At 45.7% G+C, this 23,768-nt stretch overlaps 2 protein-coding genes across 6 annotated transcripts in view; one reads left to right on the top strand and one right to left on the bottom strand.

Annotated features, from left to right (window-relative positions):
* Positions 1-5,041, top strand: part of PAX6 (paired box 6) — a 10,076-nt gene extending 5,035 nt beyond the window's left edge. For 2 of the 4 annotated variants that reach the window (XM_021402563.1, XM_021402561.1), the window contains 6 exons: positions 1,387-1,545; positions 2,254-2,336; positions 2,589-2,739; positions 2,878-2,975; positions 3,918-4,068; positions 4,690-5,041. In XM_021402563.1, coding sequence (XP_021258238.1) covers positions 1,387-1,545; positions 2,254-2,336; positions 2,589-2,739; positions 2,878-2,975; positions 3,918-4,068; positions 4,690-4,775 — 728 coding nt within the window. In that variant the 3' untranslated portion in view covers positions 4,776-5,041. Of the gene's footprint in view, positions 1-1,386; positions 1,546-2,253; positions 2,337-2,588; positions 2,740-2,859; positions 2,976-3,917; positions 4,069-4,689 lie in introns of all 4 variants that reach the window. The other 2 variants (XM_021402562.1, XM_021402564.1) reach the window with 2 other exon arrangements.
* Positions 12,521-23,768, bottom strand: part of ELP4 (elongator acetyltransferase complex subunit 4) — a 130,450-nt gene continuing 119,202 nt past the window's right edge. The window contains exon 10 of one of the 2 annotated variants that reach the window (XM_021402963.1): positions 12,521-14,352. In XM_021402963.1, coding sequence (XP_021258638.1) covers positions 14,221-14,352 — 132 coding nt within the window. In that variant the 3' untranslated portion in view covers positions 12,521-14,220. The remainder of the gene's footprint in view (positions 14,353-23,768) is intronic. The other variant, XR_002440504.1, reaches the window with a different exon arrangement.

The raw sequence follows: 23,768 nt of genomic DNA, 5'->3' as shown, positions 1-23,768 counted from the left end.
GCGGCCCCCGGCGCTGCCACCAGCGCTTGGCAGGGCGGCGGCCCCGCCGCGACGGCGCGGCCCGGGCGGGGCGGCTTTGTGTGCCCTGAAAGGCAGCCCCCGGCTATTCACTCGCCGGCGGCCGCCTCAATGGGGCTGCGGCCGCCCATATGGTGGCCGCTGCGGCTGAATCCCCGTGTTTAAATGGGGGAGAAAGTGCGGGTTTTAAAACATTTCAAAGTGGTTGAAAGGGTCCCACCAGATCCTGTCACAATTCCCCCCCGCGCTTTGAAGGCCGGGGCCATTGTGAGCCGATTAGAAATGATATTACTCGAAAGTCGATTTCCCACAATATTTCAAGGGTGTCGCGGGAGCGTCGCGGTGCGTTGGTGCCGTAACTTTGCGGCGGGTACGATCAGCATTCCGCGGCCCCCGCGCCCCGGCTCCGCTTCCCCTTTGCCGCCGCGGAGAGCCGCTCGGAGCGGGGCCGGGGCCGGGGCCGGGGCCGGGGCCGGGGCCGGGGCCGGGGCCGAGGCCGGGACCGGGGCCACCCCGCGCCGGGAGCGGCCGGGGAGAGCCGTGCCAGGCGCTCAGCTGCGCTCCACTCGGCCGCGAGCTCCTCGCCGCCGTTCCTTTGAAAATTACATAGTGAAATTTTCAAAGAAATCTTACTTTTCTCTGGTGCACCGCGTTTACAAAGAATGGACGGTCCTTTTATCTAAATATAAAATTCCATTTTCGGCAATTATAGCCTGTTCTTGGTGATGATATAATTACAGCTGTGCTCAGTAATAGGTGTCAAGGCGATGCACACTCATACAATAGTTGAATAAAACTGCAGAACAATGCAGGCACTTCTAAATTCACAACCTTTAAAATGAAATTGACTGTGCAGAATTCAAATAAAAACGGGATAAATATTTTTTAAAAAAGATTACAAGCTTGGTTTGGTTCCTTAATAGCATTTTCTGCAAACCTATCAACATCTAATTGATTAGATGGGAATTACTGATTATAGATAATCCGAAATACCGAACATCGCTCTTTTAAAGATAGTAGTAGATAAATGCATCGCGCGGGCAGAGGGGGCTGCCCCGGTGCTTCAGCAGCGACGGGATTACGAATCCCTTCCAGGGGAGAGGACTTTAATGCAGGTTGTATCCCGGAGGAAAAATAACGTGAAACGTAGAGAGGGCGGCTGCAGTGCTCTGTCCGAAATGCTCACGGTAGAGCGGGGAGATGCAGCATCCCTGTGTTAACGGTGTCATTGGGGCCACGCCACTGCGGTCCCCGGGATGGTTTTAGGAAGGGTGTCAGATGCGCAGCCCCTGTTCTGGCCGTGCTCCCCCGGGTCGCGCTCCCGAGGTGCAGTGCCGGCGTCTCACCTCCGCGCTCTCCTTCCCGCAGACGGCTGCCCGCAGCAGGAGGGAGGAGGGGAGAACACCAACTCCATCAGCTCCAATGGGGAAGATTCCGACGAGGCCCAGATGAGACTTCAGCTGAAAAGGAAGCTGCAGAGAAATAGGACATCCTTTACCCAAGAGCAAATCGAAGCCCTTGAGAAAGGTGAGCGACATTTTGCTGCCACTGCGGTAGGAGAGAAAGACAAGAGGCACCCTGGCTGTGCTGGCAGCGGAGCAGAATCCTGGCATTCACATGCCCTATAGAGATATGGACAGCTCTGAGGCTCCTGGCTCCTTCCGTGCCATTTTATTCCGACCCCCATCGATGGCGGCGGAGAAGCTGTAGAAAGGGCAGCGCAGGGCACAGTGCGGTGCTGCACCCCGCGCTGATCTCCTCCTGCTGGGTGGTGGTGGGGCAGGGTGCTGGGTACCAGCAGGGTAGGGTGCTGGACGCTGGCAGGACAGGGTGCTGTGTACAGGCAGGACTGGGTGCTGGGTGCCAGCCCCATGCTTGCTCCCCATCCCCAGTGCTGCTGCTGCCCGGGGCTGGCGACTGGTGCCCTTTTCCCCAGCCGTGACCGGCTCTCTGCCCAGATTTCCTGCCGTCATGAGGCCACGTGCCACTTGGCTTCTTGGTCATGGGGTGCCATGGGAGCTCCTCACAGGGGCAAGAGAATCATGCCCAGCCCCAGCCCCACCATGCCCCACAGCCTGGGGTCCTTCCCAGCACACATGCACGCAGGGAGCTCAGTGCTCTCTTGCAGTGCTGGTTCTTGCAGGCACCGAGGGTTTGGCCGTGCCACAGAGCCGGGACTTGACCATCAGCCACATTTGTTTTCTACAACTCACACGGCAATACTTCTCCTTGCAGAGTTTGAGAGAACCCACTATCCCGATGTGTTTGCGAGAGAGCGACTAGCTGCTAAAATAGACTTGCCTGAAGCAAGGATACAGGTACGGAGCTGCGGCGTAGTTACCACTGTTATTGTTCTTCATTTTCCCATTGTGATTTGTTACCAGCGGCTTCTCAAAGCCGGATGTAGGGCCGGGTGTTCGCCCACCTCCTCCATCAGGAAGTAGCAGTAGCAGCAGACGGGGTTGGCTTTGCCGTGCTGTGGGGCAGCTCTGCGCCGGCCCTGGGTGACCCGGGGGGCCACGTGCCCTCGCCCCGCCAGGCCACTCACGCCTCAAACGCTGTGCTTCCAGGTGTGGTTTTCTAACAGAAGGGCCAAGTGGAGAAGGGAGGAGAAGCTGCGGAACCAGCGGAGACAAGCCAGCAACACTCCCAGCCACATCCCCATCAGCAGTAGTTTCAGCACAAGCGTTTACCAGCCGATCCCGCAGCCGACCACCCCTGGTAATGCAGCCAACCCGCCCGCGTGAAGCCATCCTCGGGACTCCGAGACCGTGGGACTGTGCCACCGAGCGCGATAGTGGTTAAACTAATGTCTCCATCTATCTGTCTATTCTATTATAGTTTCCTCTTTCACATCAGGTTCCATGTTGGGCAGGACAGACACGGCGCTCACGAACACGTACAGCGCGCTGCCGCCCATGCCCAGCTTCACCATGGCCAACAACCTGCCTATGCAAGTAAGCGCAGCGCCGCGGAGAGAGCATCGCGCTCGGATGAGCGCCTTTGCGGGATTTTAGAAGAGAAGGGTCCACAAAACGGTTGATGGTTGGATGGTTTGAGGGTTGGACTGGATGATCTTAATGATCTCTTCCAATCTAACAATCGCGGGGCAGCGGGTCTGGTGTGAGGAACCACACTGCAGGCAAGAACGCCCGCCCTGGGGTTAAGGCACGGCAGTGGGGCCGCGTGCTGTCAGAGTGCTGTCGGAGCGCTCCGCTGCGGGAGGGACGCGCGTGAGGGACACCTGAGCGAGGGGAGGGTGCGATTAGCATCAGTGGTTCTGCCAGCTAAGCCAGAATTGCAAGAGCTGTCAATCCTCATGCCTGAAAGCATTAGCTGATCACCAGCTGGGTGAGGAAGAAATCTATTCCTTTGGGGTCCGTTTCTATAGACCTTTCAGATGCAAAATTCCTCCTTTTTTAATGGTGGGGTTGGCCTAGGAAGGTGCTGGCCAATTACGGGAGCTGTGCAGCTTTGTCTGAGGCACGCAGCATTGACCACTGCTGGAGACGGGCGAGCCGATTAGAGAGCCTGACTCCTTCGCCGTGGCAATTACCATGTTACTAATTGCTGAACCAAAATTAACCAAATAAAGTTAGAGTCTCTCAAGTTCAGGGAAAGGAATTGCGTCGGTTAAGCCCTTATTTCACGATACTGGAGGCAGGCAGCGTGGCCGACAAAGGATCAAAGGGGGCTCTGGGCAGGGCTGCGGTCCCACTGAGCCTCCCCAGCTCCCATGGCCGCCTGATGGCCACCTCTGGGCAGGGACGTGGCGTGAGCAGGTCCCCGTGGCCGTGTTGTGCCCATCGGCGCCTTTGGGTGGAGGGGATGCATGCGGGTGTGCCGGGGCTCTGAGCCCCAGGGCTGTCCCCATGCCTAACGCTGCTCTGTCCTTGCAGCCCCCGGTACCCAGCCAGACCTCCTCCTACTCTTGCATGCTGCCCACCAGCCCGTCAGTGAACGGCCGGAGCTATGACACCTACACCCCTCCGCACATGCAGACACACATGAATAGCCAGCCCATGGGCACCTCTGGCACCACTTCCACAGGTGAGCGAGCGGGCCCTGCTGGGAAGGGGGTGGGAGGCATTGGTTCAGCGGTGCCATGCCCATAGCTGGGTGGGGTGAGGCTTCTGGGGGGGGGGGCCCAGCCTTGCGCAGACCTCGGTGTGGCTGAGCACAGCAGCATTCACTGCGGTGCAGGCATCAGCACAGCCATGCTCTCTGCAAAAGTGAAGTGCACGTGGGGCTGAGCATGTCACTGCCGCCTCTGCACCAAAGGATGCTGCATGCCAGGGCTCTGGTTATCTTGGAGGCAGGTAACTCTGGGAGCACTGACCTCTGCTAATAAGGCACAACAGGGTGAAAGATTGTCAGTGTCACCGGGAGCAACCGAGGCACATTTAAAAAATAGGAATGCTTGGTGTATTTTGGGCTGAGTTCCCAGCAGATAGCATCGAGTTGGGGCTCTGCCACTTACCTCAAACACGACAGTTTTTATTCATAACAGCTTGGCTAGATACACATAGACTTTGAAAGTGTATCCCCCCCCCCCCGGCCCAGTCCTGCAGGCTGGTGGATACAAGGCTTCATACCAACCTGAAATGGGTGAGCAAAAACTGTGCTATGTATAGAAACGCTAAAATATCCATTTTCCCACTCAATTTTCAGGTCTCATTTCCCCTGGAGTGTCAGTTCCAGTTCAAGTTCCTGGCAGTGAACCTGATATGTCTCAGTACTGGCCAAGATTACAGTAAAACATGTGTTAATTCTGTAAATGACTATATGGACAACAGTTGGATGTTCAGCAGTATTTTCTAAAGGAAGAATGGCTCTCAGAGTACTTCTGTACTGCAACTGTGCCCTACGCTGTAACACATGGAAAAGACTCTAACACGGACCTTTGTACACTGAAGGCATTATATCGGTTGGAACAAATCTTCATTTTGGTATCCAAACTTTTATTCATTTTGGTGTATTATTTGTAAATGGGCATTTGTATGTTATAATGAAAAAAAAGAACAATGTAGACTGGATGGATGTTTGATCTGTGTTGGTCATGAAGTTGTTTTAAGAAAAAAAAAAGAAAAGGAAAAAAAAAAAAAGAAGCCATGATCAACAAGCTTTGCCACGAATTTAAGAGTTTTATCAAGATATATCGAATACTTCTACCAATCTGTTCATAGATTATGGATTGACGTTCCAAGTTTGTATCATTCCATTGCATATAACTAAACCTGGAACAATACGCACTAGATTTATGTAAGAAAAATATCTGTTGGTATTTCCAAAGGTTGTTAACGGACGAAGCTATGTGCAAACAAGGGTTAAGAGAGAACTTCGACGGAGAAAAGAGTTTGATAGATAAAAGGTAGATTGTGTCTTCGATATAATCCAATTTGTTTTATGTCGAAATGTAAGTATTTGTCTTCCCTAGAAATCTCCCAGAATGATTTCTATAATAAAGTTAATTTCATTTATATTTGACAAGAATATTCTATAGATGTTTTATACACATTTTCATGCATCATACGTTTCTTTTTGGTCGGCAAAAGTTAATTGTTCTTAGATATAGTTGTACTACTGTTCACGGTCCAATCATTTTTGTGCATCTAGAATTCATTCCTAATCAATTAAAAGTGCTTGCAAGAGTTTTAAACTTAAGTGTTTTGAAGTTGTTCACAACTACATATCAAAATTAACCATTGTTGATTGTAAAAACCATGCCAAAGCCTTTGTATTTCCTTTATTATACTATTTTCTTTTTAACCTTATAGTGTGGTGTTGCAAATTTTGTTACTGTGCTAGGTTCACCTTACTCAGTTTGATTTTGAGCTTATTTTCCGCTTGCAGTAAGGAGGGCTCTCACGAGCCTGCGGCACCTCCAGCAGCCTGTAACTGGGGAAAGAGGATGGGCCCTCATCTCTAACTGCAGTCAGGGAGCAGGAGGCTGCGGATTTAGCCTGTGCTTCTGGGCTGCTCCGAAGGAACTGCAGAGCTGAGCAGGGCTCCCAGCCGGCAGCTCGAGCCGTGCTGCTGTGTTTATATGTGGCATACACAGAAATGCATGTGTGCACGAATGTATGTTCCCGGCTTCTAAAAACGGTTTTTGTTAGGAGGTTTGAGAAGAGAAAACAAGCTGTGTTTTTAACAAGCTCTTTGGGAGAGTGAATGCCATCCTTTTATATCGCCACACAGCACAATCTTAGTGTAATTTTCCATTGAACTTGTAACCTGGTTAATACCTCAATGCGCTTTGTGTGAGGGTTGTTAGTGTGGGCGTGGGTGGAGAGCTGCATGTCAAGGAATAATGAGAGAAGACAAATCAACAGGCAGCAACAATGCGAGCTGGGACTGGCTAGTGAAAGCTGGAGGCCTTTAGTCACTGGCAGGAAAGCCAAACATTCCCGGACCCCGAGCCTGGCTCATTGTGGTGCTGCCGGTGCTGGCCACGCTGCGCTGAAACACGGCTCTCGCGCCTGAAAGGCCGGGACACGGGGAGCGCCGAGTCAGAGCCCGGCCCTCACAAACAGCCTTTGTGAGGCAGAGATGCTATCAGGGCCGGCTATGTTTTCCTTTCTGCTCGCTGCAGTGTGTTTGTAGCGGCAGGTAACGCCTCACCGCAAAGCGGGACCAGCGAAGTTGCAGGGCCGCCTGCAGACGGGGTCAGACGCACGGAAGGGCCAAGTCCTTCAGGGACAAAGAGCGGCCGCACTTGAAGCATGATATGATAGCTCATAACGCTGAGAGCAGAGCCATCAGGTTAAAATATTTCTTGTGAATTGATGCTGGTCAGTCATTAGATCAACCTTAAATAGTTGCAATTACCTGGAAGCTATCCATTTGAAAATATTAATTATGCAGGGGATTTATTTTTATTTATATCTACGTTGGCCGGACGCGTGCCCACGCGTTGCGTATTTCCTGTCTCTGGCTGGATGGCATTAACACCGCAGCGGGCAGGTCCCCCTTGTGCAGTGAACTTGACCCAGGGAACAGCTGTTGGGAGGCGCAAGCCCAGCGGTCATCGCCTGCTTGCCGTGTCTATCTGCACCAACGCAGCCTGCTGCCTCAACACCAGCTCCCGGAGCATGAGCTGCCCGGGGCTGGACGCCCGCTCTGGGCCATGGGGGCGGGCAGGGAGCCTCCGTCCCGTGCACCCCGGGCTCCTGAAGGAGGCAGGGCCTTGCGGTTATTTGGGCAGCAGAGAGGAGAGGTTTCTGGCTCGCTGGCTCGCTGTTGTGCCCTGCGGAAGCAGGTCGGTGGGGAAGGCCACAGCTGGCCGCACACTGGGGAGTGGTTGGGGCACGGCGAGCCTCGGAGAGCTGTGTGCCGGGGGCACGGGGCTGCTGTGCCTGCTTTGTGGTTGGGGATTTTCCTCAGGGTGGGGGCTTGCCGGCGTGGTGTAGAAGGGAGCAGCGTGCGGCTGCGGCTGCCTTGTCCAGCAGCACAAGGAACAAACTGAAATCTCTAGCGTGCTCTGAACAGTATTTGAAGCCCGTTCGCATCTCTCTTCTTCTTCCAGAGCTATGTAGCCTGCTAAGCCTGAAACCTGCTGCCGTGTGTTGCTCAGCCGAACACAGCTGTTCCCAAGGGTCTCCGCCTTTTACCACTAAAATCAGTGGGAGTTTCGCTATTGATTTCAATAGGAATGAGGCATTTCTGTGCATTGGGTTAAAATGTATTTCATAATAACACCTTATACTTTATTTATAAGCCCCTCCTAAGGCATTTCACAAATTATAGTCACACAAGAATTGATGTGTGAGCGCTGTCTTAATAACACCGTATTTTGTATTTCAAATATTGTGTTCCAGATACAATATTTACATCACAAGTGAAAAGGCTGCTAACCTACCCGTTATTGTTCCGAGCAGACAGATGACGAGCCGCAGCGCTCACAGACACGCGTGCGGTGCTGCCCGTGGTGGCACTGCCTTGTGCCGCACCGATCCGGGTTTGGTTTTGGGAGGTAAGCAGCAGCCAGACTGTAATGCCTGGGAGACGGCGGAAAGGGGACTGCACCCCTTGTTTCCGCCTGGATCTCTTTTTATAAAAATATACAAATTCTGGTCTACTTTGAGCAGCCTAATGTGGGATTTGTCTTTTGGGAAGAGATTGCCGTTGCAGAGATGAGCCTGGGACTGGTAGTACACAGAACCCTGCCCCAGGGTTTCAGCCATCAGTAGTCCTATTTCATTCTCTTTTTTTTTCTTTTTTTCTCCTTGTTTTGGGGGGAGGGGCCTGATTTCTTAGGTGTCACTGACTGAAATTTCTGGTCTTGTTTTCTCTGGGTAATGTGTGCAGGTTTGGATTTGTGCTGAGGTTTGAATTTGTGTTTCCACAATATTAACAGCAGTAGGAAAGCTGAAACCATAACATTCTTTTTCCTTTTTATCCCCGTTCGTTTCCATTTGCTGTTGTCCTCAGCTCCAGCAGCTGCGCATTGCTCCACACGCAGCTGGTGAGGCTCTTCTGCTCTCGAAGTGGCGTAGCATCTTTTTAAACAGCTTTTCTTTGACAAGGTACCTGCTAAATGAGCTCCTGTAGCCACGTTCCTCATCAGAAGCGTGATCAGTGCTGACAAATACCCCAGTACAAAGCTCCCTCCCAGCAGGGAGATGTGTAGGAACGGAGGACGAGGAGCAGAGCCCATGATGGCCGCTCAGCCCTGTCTCCCCGTCATGCTGCAAAATTAGTTTTCTCCGGAGCTTCATCAGGAACCTGCAGCGACTGCGCTGCACTGTGCTCCGCCTGCAGACAGAAACCATGTCAGGGCCTTCCCTCCTCGCCCTGCATGCAGCCCGGTCCCCTCAGCCAGGCCCCAGTCACCCTGGAGGCTCCGCCATGGCCGGAGGAGCGGGCAGCCGCATGCAGGCCTCCAGCAGAGGCTGCCTTGCCTCCAGGCACCTGACAGCCCTCACGTACGCTCCAGCAGCCGTGCCGTGAGGGCTGCGGGCTGCGGTTCGCCTCCCCGGGGACGACGAGCTCTTCCAGCTGCGCCCGCGGAGGTGGGAGATGCACAGATAACCTCCTCCATGTCAGCCCCGCGCTGATGGATTCTGAGGCGTTGATGAGCAGTTATTCCATAGATATTACATGTAGGGTGCCAGGATTATGGTTTACATGGAACTGTTTTAGCCCTAACGTTTCTCTGCAAATTTGGCTCTATATCCAGGTTCATATCCTGTAGTCAGCAGCTCTGCGATTCACATTCTGCAGGGGAGGGCTTATTTATTTTTAAAACTCCCTCTGTCAGACTGGATTAAATAAAAGATCAGTCATTTAAGTTTTATAATTTTTTTTGCTTTTAAAGAAGCAAGTTGTCTGCTCGGATTTCTCTGAATTCAAGTCAGTGCCATCCCTTTGCAGACGAGGCATTCAGACCCCAGCATCTCTCCTTAAAGCTGGCTTCTGCTGGGCCCGATGGCTTTCTGGTCCACCATTCAGCTGCTCCGTGTGAGCTGGTGTCGGTGTTCACCTGTTTGGGCAAGGGCAGACTGAAAACTCCACAGGGCCAGGCCTACAGAGTGGGATCACTCCTATACACATTCCGCTGCTGCTTTACCCACCGTGCTCTCCACCATGCACTAACTGTACCTACCAGCCACACTACTTGTTCTTCACCCCCTTTCCCAGCATTTGATAGCACTGAAGTCTTATCTGATGCCTTGATGCCACCAAGTTTGAGGCTACGTACTGGCGACCCTTTGCCAGTGGTCTGGATGGGGCTGGGGAAGGCTCTGTGTCCCACACAACAACTCTGGTTCTCCTGCCTTAAGCCAAACCAGACCTCCTTTCTGTTCCGCAGGCCCAGCCCAACAAAATTCACATCAGAGTTTTCTTTGCTGTGCTCTGCTCCGAGCCCAGAAAAACTGGCTAAAGCTGCACTGAAGTTTGCCTGCTTAAGGGCTTCTTAAGAGAATACCTGATGCCTTCCTTCAGTGCTGAGAGAATTCTGAGTGCACAAAATCAAACGGCCAGATTATTAAACGAAGATTTAAAAAAAAATTCTTGTTACGTTTGGATTGAACATTCATCTTCAATGTCGTGAGACATTACTTTTTAAAGAAACATTATTTATTGCATGGGAATACACTGCTATGCATTCTCCAGATCTGATAACATTTTTACAAAGATCCTCTGGGCCTAATCCTACCAGCTAGCTCCTCATCTGAAGCTTCCTGGTGAGAATTTTTAGGTTAAGTTCTACAGTGCCAGAATATCCATTTGCAAAAATGTGTAGAAAGCACAAGAGATGTCCTTGTTTTGATACGAACAGGTCTGCAAATTAGCTTTGATGTGTCTAATAACTTCCAACACTGTTTAAATAAGCAGACTTAAATAAGTTCTTAGCTGATGCTCCAGGCTGTTTGGTGCTCAACGCTTCTGAAAATCTGTCTGTACGTACAGATGTGGGGATACAGATGTGGACATCCACTACATTAAGAAACCGTGTTTGGAAAAAAACATGCTTAACTTTTGCTTATATTAGACTAAAAACGGGAGTTAGTTATCATGGGATTTTTAAAATTTCCTTCCCATTTGAGTTGTCTTTTTTTCATATGATAAGGATTCATTCTCTCATTCTACGCAGGCCCATTTATTATTGATTAAGCACCATCATGTACTCAGTGCGATTAAAAAAGAAATGCAGGCCCGGCTCTCAGGTAGCTCACAATAGAAAACAAAAAACCTCAAGAAATGTCATGGGGACAGTACTTGTTTCCACCACAGCTTAGAGGCATAAAAGTCTTTTTTCCCACTCTTTGTGCACTCTGTAGGATGATTTTTCTTCAGCATAGGCAAAGGAATATATATATATTGTCATGGAGAAATAATTTTTTTATGTGTGTGTAATATTTGTAAGACAGGTAAATGTTTAAAGGGATGCATTACAACCTCGTGGTTTCAGGAAGGCCTGATTTCAGCTCACTCTCCAGTACTGGCACAGTACAGGATACTTGTAAGTAGGCGTGCGCTTCTCCAGAAGTTGTATTTGGAACAGCATCACTACCTTGTATTAAATTTAAAGGTGAAACTAGTGTTCTACTACCATATCTCTCAAGTTTGAAGTAGCTGAATGCCCATTTACAGATGCCTGTATCCACTGTTACAGATAATTGAATTCAGCTGCATCCTCGAAATTGCTTTTGGAATTTCTTTACAAGCGTAGCAAAAGACTTAATCTATCATAACATGCTTCTCATGTTCCAAACGCTTACGTTTTGAAAACCTCAACGCAACAGAAATTATGTAACAAATTTTTATCAGACATATTAGAAGACACAATGCTTTAACTTTCCTTATCGCATCCCGTGTCACAATCACGTACAGCTCAGGCATGACTGCACTGCGGCAGATCCCTTCTTTCCCCCTTGAGTTTGGTGGTTTCAGTTTGTAACCTGTAAAGATGAGGGAAGTTCTGCCTAAAAATCCCAACAAACAAAAAACCCTTGCACCACCACTCCTGCGGAAAGAGCCCTTTGAACACCTGCAGGGACTGTGCTCGTCCTGCATGCCACTGCCATCCAGCAAAGGGCTGCGACGATGCGGGATGCAGCTGGTAGCACGCCGCGACAGCCTGCCAACAGAGCCCACCATAGCCTGTCTTCCATTACCCAAGCTGCAGTCCTTAGTTCCATTTTGTCTTCAAGCCAAGAGAAGAAAGAGCCAGAGGATTCTTTGGTGCACAGCAGCTTGACATTCGCAGGGTGGCTATGGGAGATCTGATGGAAATCACCACCCTGCCTCCTGAGCCCAAAGGGAGCCGGGGCTCTTTTGGTGCAGAATGACACCTGCACCCACGTGGCATCGCTGCATCCTCCATTTATGGATAAGCCGAGTCACTGTCACATGTTGTTGTAACTGATAGGGTATTTTGGAAGGAAAGAAGAAGAATTTTGCTACGTGTTTTTGCCTTAGGTAAGCAACGCGGTACATCTGTATACCGTGACACTTATTTCACAAAGCGTGTTTAGTGGATCAGAAACAAAAATAAAAAAAATCCAGATTTGCAGGAGGAGTTCCTTGTATTACTAAAATAATTGTCAGCATGTTGAACTGTGGAAGCTTCTGAAATTCATGTCTTATAAATGCACAGGAATTGCACACGTATGCGTGATACACATGCTGCTCGCTAGCAATTTTCGGTTCATATGGTGACTAGAAATGGTCTGTGACTTCCATGATATTTTCTCTCCTGCGTGTTAGGTCAGTGACCTATTTCAGTATGTTGGCAGCAATTCCTGTGTCTCGTGACTTTGTATTTCACAAAGAAATGCTGTGTTTTGTGTTATTTACATTAAAAAGACAAAATGTGTAAAACTTCACCTTTGTTAAAAATCGCTTTATCCCAAGTATTTGAATCATTTCATGCTTTCAAAAGGCACAATTAAGTATCTAATGAGAACTTCCATTCAAGGTAACACATAATACAAAAAGAAAAAAAAAATGTTTGAGACATCAACGATAATATTTTAAATATATTGGCATAGGAAAGTAGATGTCTTCTTGCTTTATTAAACTGACAGTTCAGTTCTGAAACTTTATTTTGAAAAGATTTAAAAAAGATTTGTGTCTTTAGACATAAAAAATATAACAGGCATATCTAAAAAATATAGAAGAGAAAACCTGATTGTTACTACTAATGAAATAGCTGATGACAAAATAGTAGTCTTTTTGATTTTGATCACAAAAAATAAACTGGTAGTGACAGGATATGATGGATAGATTTGACATCCTGGCAAATCACTGTCATTGATTCAATTATTCTAATTCAGAATAAAAGCTGTATACAGTATGTGTTTATGCTACAGTGGAGTTTTTTAAGTGATTGACATTCATCATATTAGTTAGACAGTTTTAAAAGCGATGTCTTTGTTTTACACAGCGTTGTCAAGAAAAAAATAAAGTAGAACCTGGACTGCATAAGAAAAAAGCAAGCCACTTAACCAACTCTTGGTTCCCAACCCATCAAAATAACTTAGCATTACTGCATCATATTAACACGCTCTCCGAAGAGTCAATTTCACTCCAGCCATGTAATATACTATTAGAAAGACGAAAATCTGCAACTGTAATGCAATCTTACAGTTGGCTGGCTTGCAAGTTCGGTGGAGAAGAATATATTACCTTTCAAAATGGAAGGCAGCCTCAGAAGAAACAATGCAAACCACTTTAATTTACAGGTCAGCATTGCTCTACTGTTCTTTTGTTTGATGGTACGTACACACAGATGCATACAAAACAGCTGCAAGTTCACAAGCAGTATACATACGATGGGAAAGGAGCCTGAATTACTTTTGTGCTCTGCCCTGCTTTAGACCAGCATGCTGTGATACTCTTCCCCAAGCTCAAATGCACTCTTCTGGTATTCCAGCATAAATGTAGCTGTCGGCTTGAATTTCAATCTTGAATTATGTCTGTTGACATAATTTCATAGTGCTGACTTCAATTGTTTAGGATTGCTGTTTTGAACTACATAAGGAAATCAGTTCTTTTTTTTCTACATTTAGTAAATTCCATTCAAGTGCATTTTAATACATGTATTAACCCATAAGGCAAACTAATTATCTATAATATATTCCGATAAAAAACCCAACCATTCTCAATTACTGGCAGATCAGAATGAAACCTAAATTTATTATTATGTATTACATGAAACACCTAAAGTATTTCCTGAAATTTATTAATAGTATTTCAGTTACAAAAAAGAATGTTTTTAAAAACAATAAATGTGCAGTTTGATCTTGGAATAACATGTGACACCAAATTGTTTATTTTCATTCATTTATCTCAATAAACAGTCCAACTTAACTTATAATTCATACAAAATAGTAAATGTATGTATATACAAATTCCATTACAAAAATGATCCTTTATTTTTATTGTTAAAAAAATAGAAATGAAGGTGTAATATTCATTTTCATACTTGAAGGAAAGGATAAAAACACTACACATTTCCAGTAGAGCAGAACAATGGCAGGAACCAACACAACAGAAGCTTTAACCAAAAGCAAAATCCAATCAAGCCCCAAATTAGTACAAAGAAACCAGGACGAGAAAAATAAGGCACCATATGATAATGTGTATTTTTAAAGACTGCTGGGTCAAATCATTAAGAAAAATATTTATATAAGTCATTAACACTCATAATTAGAGTGTCATACAAATCTGAGTGGAACTGCTAAGTAGAAATCACTAGAAGTCCAGGTGCTTCTTGCCGATGGCCATAGCACCACATCCTGAGCTCAGCAGTTTGGCGGATTCTGCCAGATCCTGTTTGCTTGAGCGGCTCACTGTGTCTGACAAGTCTGGAGGCAAGTGCAGGCGCTGTGGCAGGAGGTTTTCAGGAGGGAGAGAAGAAAGAGAGAGGGAAAACAGGGAGAAAAAAAACAAGAGTAATTGCAGCAGAATTCATTTTCCATAGCGTATTTCAAAATGCACTTTTTCCTGATTGTTTGATGCCCGTGCACATAAATAATATCCTATCCATATGTGCTTTTAGGCTGACCTGGAAATAGCTTTGTACATTTTCACTGTGTGCTTCAACACAGTGATTTCTGTAAATCAGAATAGATTTTGCTCACAAAAATTTTCTAAACAAAATCCAAATTTTCTCGAGGTATTTAATCACATCTACACAATTTTCCCTGGAAAACAAACGCTACAGCAAATGCTTTCATTTCTGTGTCATTACAATATAGACGTAGCTTTAATTCACACACTTCTGCATGCTTTGTGGCAGAGTTTGAAAATAAATGGTGGGGTGGACAGAAGATACCGCAGCACCACTCCGCTGAGTGCTTCATCCTCACATTCTGCTGACAGCGTTTGGTGAAAACTACCAGTGACAGGAGCTGCATTTCCATAAGGGAATCATATATGCTAAACCAGCTCTGCGGTCCCTTCTGAGCTGTAGGAGCATGGCATCCATTTTGCTGGTGAGGAAACCAAGGCACACATTACAATTGTCCACAAGCACACAGCTCCTGCACAATAACCCTTCTGGATCAGCTGTGACAAAAATACTCCTGCTCTCCCTCTGAGGATTCCTTTACACTGGAGATAAATAACAGTATGAGTTAGCTGTGGTAACGTAAAGTGAAAATTAATGGAATACAGAGGCTTTGGTTTGTGAGTTGCTGGCTGGCTTTCGGATGGTGCAGTGCTGAACACCAGCAGCCGAGGCTGCTGAGCATCTTCCACACCGCACAATAATTTATGACACTGGTATCATGGAAGAAGTGTATTCCTTGAAAGATTTAGCAGGCAGAGGCTGAACTGCACAGCTTTCTGAAGAGAGCAGGTCAAGAGTAATGGCTGCAACACTCTACTAGGCAGTGCAGACATGCTTATGCTCAACTTTTGCTGTATTTTTACTTTTGTCTGAACACGGAAACATACACACTCACTTAGGGACCAGCTATTCAGAATTTTGTTTTCTTGCCATTGTTTGCTCTGAACTTTTCTGATGCACTTATTGCACACTATTCAGAACTTGTTCTGAAGACAGAGTGGCATTTCACGTGTCAGTATATAACACTTGAATGCTTCACAAATAGCAGCAGTGTTATTTTCCTGATATTCCTGTGAGATCAGGCAGCGAAGATACCTCCATGTCATGGATAGGAAATTGAGGTGCGTAAAACGTGGCAAAAGGTACCCATTAATTTCAGGAACACAACCTGAGCCGTTCAGGACTTGATTGCCCAGCATGCTTAGCACCATGCAGCACTTCACATGATCAACCACAGCTTCAGCTGCACTGCAAGCGCTGCGCAGCTCTTCAGGAACTCCAAGCCAGGACTTCAGAAGGTGGCAGACATCAAGTAAAGGCACAGAAACACAAACCCTGGGCTGAAATGACATGGTCTCCAGCCAGCTTGGTGGGATGAGATGAGACGCTTTCCAAGATATCCTTCTACTGTCCTCATTATGGCACCATCCTTTCTGCAGGCCTTGCCCTCTCTACAGGCCCAGTTGTCAGGTATTGCACCAAATGACCACTTCTCCAGCAGTGTGTCTCACTGTGTATGCCATGTTTGCCTTCAGATCAAGTGTATTCTGACCAATGAACAGCATCAGGTTCCTCTGAAAGCAGCTGACTACTATCCTGCCACTAAGATCTGAATCCCAGCACACAAATACTACATCTGAACAAAGCCTGAATAGGCATCTCAGGAAGCAATTCCTTATGTTTTCTGTGTGCAGCTTCAAAATATATTAATCCTAATAAATATTTTAACACCATAAAAAGAAAATTACAAGCCTCTGAATGCAGACAAACTGGAAGTGCATCACATGGCATTACAGAGGCATCCAAGGGATGAGCAGCAGCCCTGTCGTTCTGGCAGCACTGCAGGACCTGCGCTCACACAGTAAGTGAGAGCATGAATAGGCTGTGATCCTTTCTGAGCACCAGCATTACAGAGCGGGCAGACACTGTCACAGATATTTGCTGACCACAGAGAAACAGCCGCATTTAAAGTCCCAGTTTTGAACAAAGTGTTTCCTGGTGGACAGACTTCTCCGTTATTTTGGAGGCTCCCTTTCAGTCTCTCTCATCGCTTTGACTGCCTTTGCTCCCTGAGGCGGTCCCAGCAGTCAGTGCCCAGGCCTCCGACCCTGCAGCTGGTTTTCATGAGAAAGCATCCCCCCCACAGCTACCTGCACCCAGCCACTTTCAGCATTCTGCTCCCAACCCCTCCACTGTCAACCCACCCATTTCTGCCAGCCCTGCCTTTCTCTCACCCCTTTCTGCCCATATTCCACTCCCTGCTCCCATTCCTGAAGCTGCGGTCCCAGGCCACCCGCCCTTGCCTCACCCCCTCCACCTTGTCCTCCTCTGGGGCTGCGTCTGCAGTCCTGAGCGTGCAGCATGACACCATGAGCTCCGTGTTTGCGATGTAGCGGTGACCAGCTCATGGGCATGATGCGCCGGTGCTTCCCGCTCCTCCCAGGGCAGGTCAGGAGGGCTTTGCGGTAATAGGCACAATTACACAGAACACAGCTAAGCACACAGCTGCAGGGCATGCCTTACGAAAGGAAAACAGCTCAGGCAAAATTTATTGCATACTTTGCCTTACTTTGCCTCTGCTCCTCCCTCTTGGCCTGAAGAAAACTTCTAATGACTTCATTTGTTCTCAATGTGGAAGAAAAGGTAGAAGAGGAAGATAAGAAGATGTAAAGTGTCAGGCCAGAGGGGACAGTGGGCAATCCTTTAGTCCTAGTGGAATCTCTTTTCGCACCTACCCAGTAGAAACAATAATCGGTTCATCAAATTGCCTTCTGTTTTTGTGGAAATATATGTCTGTGAGAGGTACAGATTATTTTTATACTGGCTAAAACACTCATAAATAACTGAGGTCCAAGACATTAAAGAAATAGCAATAGCTCATTAATTGAGGGCTACTAAAATCAAATTGTCTTGGAAATTCTTTAAGCGGTTAAAAGTATAAAAATAGTAACAATATGGTAACCAAATACATATCTATTGACAAAGATTAAACACAGAGTAATTCTTCTTCACATCTCTCCAAAACCACTATTGTATTATAAGTGTAATTCTATAGCAGAGAAATAAATGATAACACGAGTATGCAATATCCTTGAATCTGATCAGAAAAAGAGGTAGGAAATCGATCTTGAGATACACTAAAGCAACTACCTTTGTGATTCTGACATGAAGATTTTAACAACTGAGCCCAAACTTCTGCAACTGCAACTTTAAACAAATAAATCTTCATAATTCTATTTGGATATCTGACCAAAAAATTGCTTATTAGTCTACTACGACTACAGTCCTGCCCTGGGGCAGGGAGATGGGTTAATGACCTCTCTAGATCCCTTCTAGTTCCATTTGCCGCAACTCTGTGAAGACTGAAGTCACCAAAGCCTAAGGGATTTGGTTCAGGGGGAAGAGGAGGATGGGTAGAAGAATTTTAGGAATGCTGAGAAAACATAAGATGCAGGCTCCTAGTCGGGGAGCTTTATATCCTACTCACTTCTCTTTGAAGCAGAACTCTAGTCATTCCATAAAGCCCCCACAAGAAAAAACAAGCATGCTCAGAGGTAAACTGGTTCATCTGCTATTGCTTCCTTTTCTCCTTACGATGCCCGTAATGTGCCCCGTGGGTTATGCCTTCTTCTTCACGTCTTCTTTTTTTTTTTTGCTGCTCATTTATGATGGTTAGTATTTACTTCAATTACCACAGTACCTAGGAAAAGACTTGGCATTTTTGTAGGCAACATTAAAAAGATGGGGTTTAAGGAGAAGCTGCAGGAGGTTGGTAACGCGGCTTTATAAAATGTCCTCTTGGAAGAACCCAGTTTCTTACTTGAAAATTATCAAAGCATCAAGTGATTGTCACCGTCACCTGGCTGGAAATAGATTCCTTGATAAAGAATAAGGTGCCATGAGCAGGCTGGGGAGAAGGATGTTCCATATGGAAATGCAAACCAGGAATACATACTTTAAGGACCGAGGGAACCCATAGAGGACGCACAGCTCTGTGCTGCCCCGTTACCCGCGCTGAACATGTTACCCACACTAGCCTCACTAGACTTTGTGTTTCCTGCCTTCCTCACGGGTCACTGCCCAGCATGGGAACCAGCTGTTCTTTTTGGCAAAAACAAATTGCTGTCTTGAGGTTAAATGCAGAAGATGTGCAGGTATGAAATTAAATCTCTTCTAGAGAGAAGAGTTTGTTCAAATGCTTGACACGGAGGTGCCTGTATGTTTTGGCTTCTTTCCTTGCCAAGCTCCAAATCTAGAGCCACCAGAGATGTGCATTATGGTGAAATGATTTACATTTTCTATGATACGCAGTCCAACGGAGTGACATACCACCAATGTTGACATCCGTTCAATAACAGCATTACAGTATCACTGTGAAAAGATACAAAACTTTTACTAAGCCCACAAGTTCTAAAAATATTTCTGAGCTGATGTAAGTTCATTTCTCAATGGCAAAGCAGTAAGCCCTTCACCACTAAGGACGCTGCAAACCCTCACTGCAAGTCATCCCAGCCAGCCTAGGCCCTGGTCAGGCAGAAGTGACAGCGTACGTTGTCCTGGACTTTGGCTACTGCTCTCTTCTCACAATCAATGTGCACTTTATCCTGTGGTGAGGATTGTGTCAAACTATCCTCCCATAAGTGCAGTTAGGCCTTAGGCACACTGTGATAAAACCAGCTTACGAAGAATCTCACATTATATTTTTTCCCAGTATTTCAACAAAATGAAGAGACAAACCAGCAGGTAGCTGTATTTCTGTGTAGTGGACAAGAACTCATCTTATTTACAGATATTCACATATGTTACATTGCCATTTTACAATCACCATAATGTAAATATTTTCTAAATCGATTATAAAGATAAAATGCTTTTTAAAAGAGCATTCTAAAATGTTCTATTTTTCAGGTAACTGCGATTGACTTGTAACTAATCATGACTATACCTACCCATGTTATAATAAGCACACCTATCATATGCATTTCCTATTTCTTTTTTTTAAGTTGAAGCATAATCAGAACTGTCAAAATTAATTATTGTTAACATCAGGTGATAAGAGAAAGCTTCCAGTAAGAACAGCTGATAAGTATACTTGCACCTACATATCCCTGCCTGCTTGCTAAAGGACACATTGTTAATATGAAAATAATTTTTATATTTAGATAATAGCTCTTAATATATCCCAACACAATTATAAAAGTTACTTCCTGTCACTTACAGAACATAAAATAAAACAAGGGTAATTCTGACATCCAGCTTATTTTCAAGGCAGTGGTGTTCCGTTGTAGGTTTCCAATACTGCAAAAAGTATTTAAACAGAGACTTAAAAGTATCTTGTTAAAACTGAGAACAATGAAGCCACTTCCTCTTGTGTTGGATTTTGTAAAAGCCATTTTAGATTTTAGAATGCTGAATCTCAGTATATGCTTCTTCAGTGCAGCCTCCCAGTGTATCTCCTGTACAGATATACAAGCAGTGCTGACTTGCTGGGATATGCTGCATGCCACTTCTTCTGTTCTCTAACTAGAAAACTATGTGTCCTGTGTCTGGAGTTAAAACTTGATTTCTTTAAAGCGAAAATATCTCAGAGATCATTTGGACCAATAAAATACTGAGCTGTGTGTGTTTGTGTAGAATGCATCCCTAGGGGATTTCAGATGCTGAGGAACTTCTGTTAATGCATGAGCAGGCACTGCTGGGTTTTTACACGTGCAACATTTGTCAATATTTTACCAACAACACCGGCAACCAACAGCTGTTTGAACAGACTCTGTCATTCCAAAGAAAGACTCCAAGATGTACTGAAGATGATTTGCTACATGTGAAGGCATTGAAAGGAAAGATAAAAATATCACAAGATTGCCATTCTCTGATGCTTGGGAATGCCAAGTTATAGCTTGGCAATGGAGAGCTTTAAATCATGCTTACAAGTGGCAGACACACTTTATATTACAATTGTAGTCTCTGCGTGGTGAAGAAGCTCCCCATGCCATAAAGGGGCTTGGAACAGTCACTGATGGCTATAGGCAGTCCAGGTAGTACAGCTGTTCAGCCAATCATCTGATCCCAAACTCAGGGAAATACAATCAGAATTACATACTTAGCACACTATCATAATACTTATTTACCATGCTCTTTTCAAGCACATATTGAAAGACTGACTTTGTCCTGAAGAATTTACAGTCTGAATACACAAAGTGGATAGAAAGGAAGAAGTAAAAACTAAAATATACAGGCAGAATGAAAAACATCATGATATATAAATATTGTATTAATGCCAAAGCTTTTTTCTTCTTCGAAGTGGAAAAAAAAAGACCATATGTATTCTATCAGAAAGAATAGCCTGCATAGAAAGCCAAGTGTAAGAGAACAGGCATAGGGGAAGAAATGAAGTGACAAAAGGCTGAAAAGAAGATGGAGTGAAAAAAGGGAAAGATAGCAGGCATTATTTAGACATGTTACAGTTGTGATTGGAGAATATGGTCTAAAAGCTAAAGAGAAATACTGTTCTAAATTCAAATAGTAGTTCATAGGTCTGACAGCACATAGGCAAAGCAAGCAGACTAACACAGATCCTTAGATCCGTTCTTTTTGCTCAACCCCTCCTTCTGGGCTTATGTAAGAGGACTGTGGGACTGTAATGCAAGTCTGACTAATTCTAGGGCTCTCAGGATGGTCCGGATGGACGCTAATGTTCATGTCACATTCTCTTCCCTGATGGATTCATTCAACCTCATTGCAGCTGTCTGCAAGTCAGCTGTTCAGTCTAACCTATATTATATACCTAGTATGAGATGAATCATTCCTGCAAGTGCTTGCCCATCTCTGCTGCTTGTGCAGGACAGCCGGATGACTAGCTTAAATGAAATTCTTAGCTTGGCGAGTAAGAAGTCAAGGAGAGGAATTCAGTCCTGCCACTACATGAAACTTCTCACTGAGTCTGACTCCACTCCTCTTTCTCTGAATGACATTGCAACATGCCACGAAGTACGGATTTCCTATCACACCACAGATGGCTCACTGGAATTGTTCCAGAGCTGCTGGCGAAGCCTGCGCTGCTCTACGAGAACTTGAGTCTCTCTGCTGAAACGCTTGAGAAGTGTTCAAGCTTCCCAACCAAGACTGTGTATGCAAACAAAAGCTGTGTGAGCTGAAGAGAGGGGAGAAATAGCATTCAGAGATGGAAGCATCTGTTCTGTGGAGGCCTGACATATTGCAATGTCATTGTCAACCTCTAAAATCTTTGAGTTCTCATCCAAAGCTATCTGCTAAAGTTCTCTGCCATCTACCAAGCTTCTGTCTCTGTTCAAAATTTTTGCTACATTTCAGAAAACTCATTAATACATCAATTTAAAGATTATCCTTTCATCTGAGGGTGTGGAACAACACAAATAAACTGATAGCAAGTGTTATGCCCCTTGGTAAAATTGTCCAGATTTCAACGCTTCGCAGAGGAGTTGTGCTCTGAGACAGGTAACTTGCCACAGCAAGTCTTCGTTACAAATGAATCTCAATGCCCAAGTTACCCACTCAAAAAAGAATGATAACAGAACTGCAAACGGACTCCAAATTTAAATTTCTGGACAATACACATTGTCTAGAAGCTTCCATCTGATTTTGAGGATTTAGTCTCTACAGATCCTATGAAATCCAGCATTTAATGAAGTGCTTTCCTAAGGAGAGCAGAAGGAGGGAGCTGCTCGGAGGTGCTGGAGGACATTTTGAGCACACTGACCATGCTCATGCTCTTCTCCTCCCCTGAAAATACATCAGTTTCTGAAGCTCTGTGTAGAACACAAACAGAACACATAACTAACTATACCTGCATGTGCACACTTTGCTTCTGACTGCCTATTTGTTACTGGTAATGGCCCAGTGGCCAAGGTGCCCGCCTACAAAATCTCTCCAACATAGGCAGTAATGCTCATGCTCAGACAGTGCGAGCACAGAGTTTTACGTTACATTACACAATGTAAAACACACATGCTATGAAAGGCTCTGTTTCAGAGAGAGCAGTGCCACAGGTTTGGCAAGTTTCTGCTTAAGAAGAAGTGCTGGGGGAGGGGGGGGTGGTAAATGAGAATGCTAGCTGGGGGTCATTGCTGCTTTACACTGGGAGTAGCCCAGCACTCAGCAGTCAATCTACTTTTTTAGGTCAGCTGGAATTAGAAAATTTCCATTGCTAGGCAGCACAGCACATCTGCAAAGCATTTCTGGGCTCTCAGAAGTGAGGCACGCGCTGCCCAGAGGAAGATTCATCGCAGGCGGCCAGCCAGAGCCTGCGCCCTCCCTGAGCGGGCCGTGCTTCGGGAATGGGGGATCGCCCTAACTCCGTGCAGAAACATATTACACGACCAGAACACAGCAATTAGCACATTTGTAAAGCTTCAGGGATAGGAACAATTTAATAGATTTTTGAAGCAGACTAATTTTCTAGAGCTTTTAATCTTTTTTTATTTTGCTTTTCATGTGTAGACAAGTTCTTTGCTACAGGTATTTTCTCAGTCAGCCTGGCAGGAATAGCATGTGAAGAAAAACAGGGATTATTTAATCACTTTAAAACAGTGCTAGAGATGAAAAAGTGCTACGTAAGTGCAAACTTATTACTAATCCCCGCTCTAAAAGTACACGCTACTAACACAGATAAATGTACTGCTGTTTCATGAAATCCTCTGCATTTAGGAGCCCAGGCTGCCCAGCAGATGACCAGTTTGTTTATGTTTGCAGCTTTTCACAAGCTGGAAACTTCAGCTGTGCGACAGTAAATTCAGCTGTCAGATGCTCCACAGTAAAGCAAAAACCAGGCCAGTAGGAAGAAAAGCAAATCTGCTATCATTGTCTGCTCACACTGAAAACCGGTACTGATACCGGAAGGGTGCTCAGTTCCTGTAGCTCTCAGGTGAGGCAGAAGAAACTACAGCATTCATATTTTGATATCTCCCATTTTCAATGCTAATTTGTCATGACTTATCAGGGCTTCAGTTTAAAACCCAGCTTAATGAAGTCCTTTAATAATGTTTCTACCAAATAACCTTAGACTTTAAACGCCACCGAATTTTAATTTAATATCCACAGTGTCGGATCAACCTGCTTTGATATGAAAGCATCCTGTGGCATATTTTCACTCGGTGATTGATACTGCTTGTAAAAAACTCATGAAAACTGCACCGGTGATCCAGTGGTCACATTGACTACTCTTTGGCAAATGGACGCATCAGGGGAATTTTGAGCC

Source organism: Numida meleagris, chromosome 6 (assembly GCF_002078875.1).
Source record: "Numida meleagris isolate 19003 breed g44 Domestic line chromosome 6, NumMel1.0, whole genome shotgun sequence".
Classification (NCBI taxonomy): domain Eukaryota; kingdom Metazoa; phylum Chordata; class Aves; order Galliformes; family Numididae; genus Numida; species Numida meleagris.
Note: the sequence above shows the minus strand (reverse complement) of the source record. Positions and strands in the feature narration are given on the sequence as shown.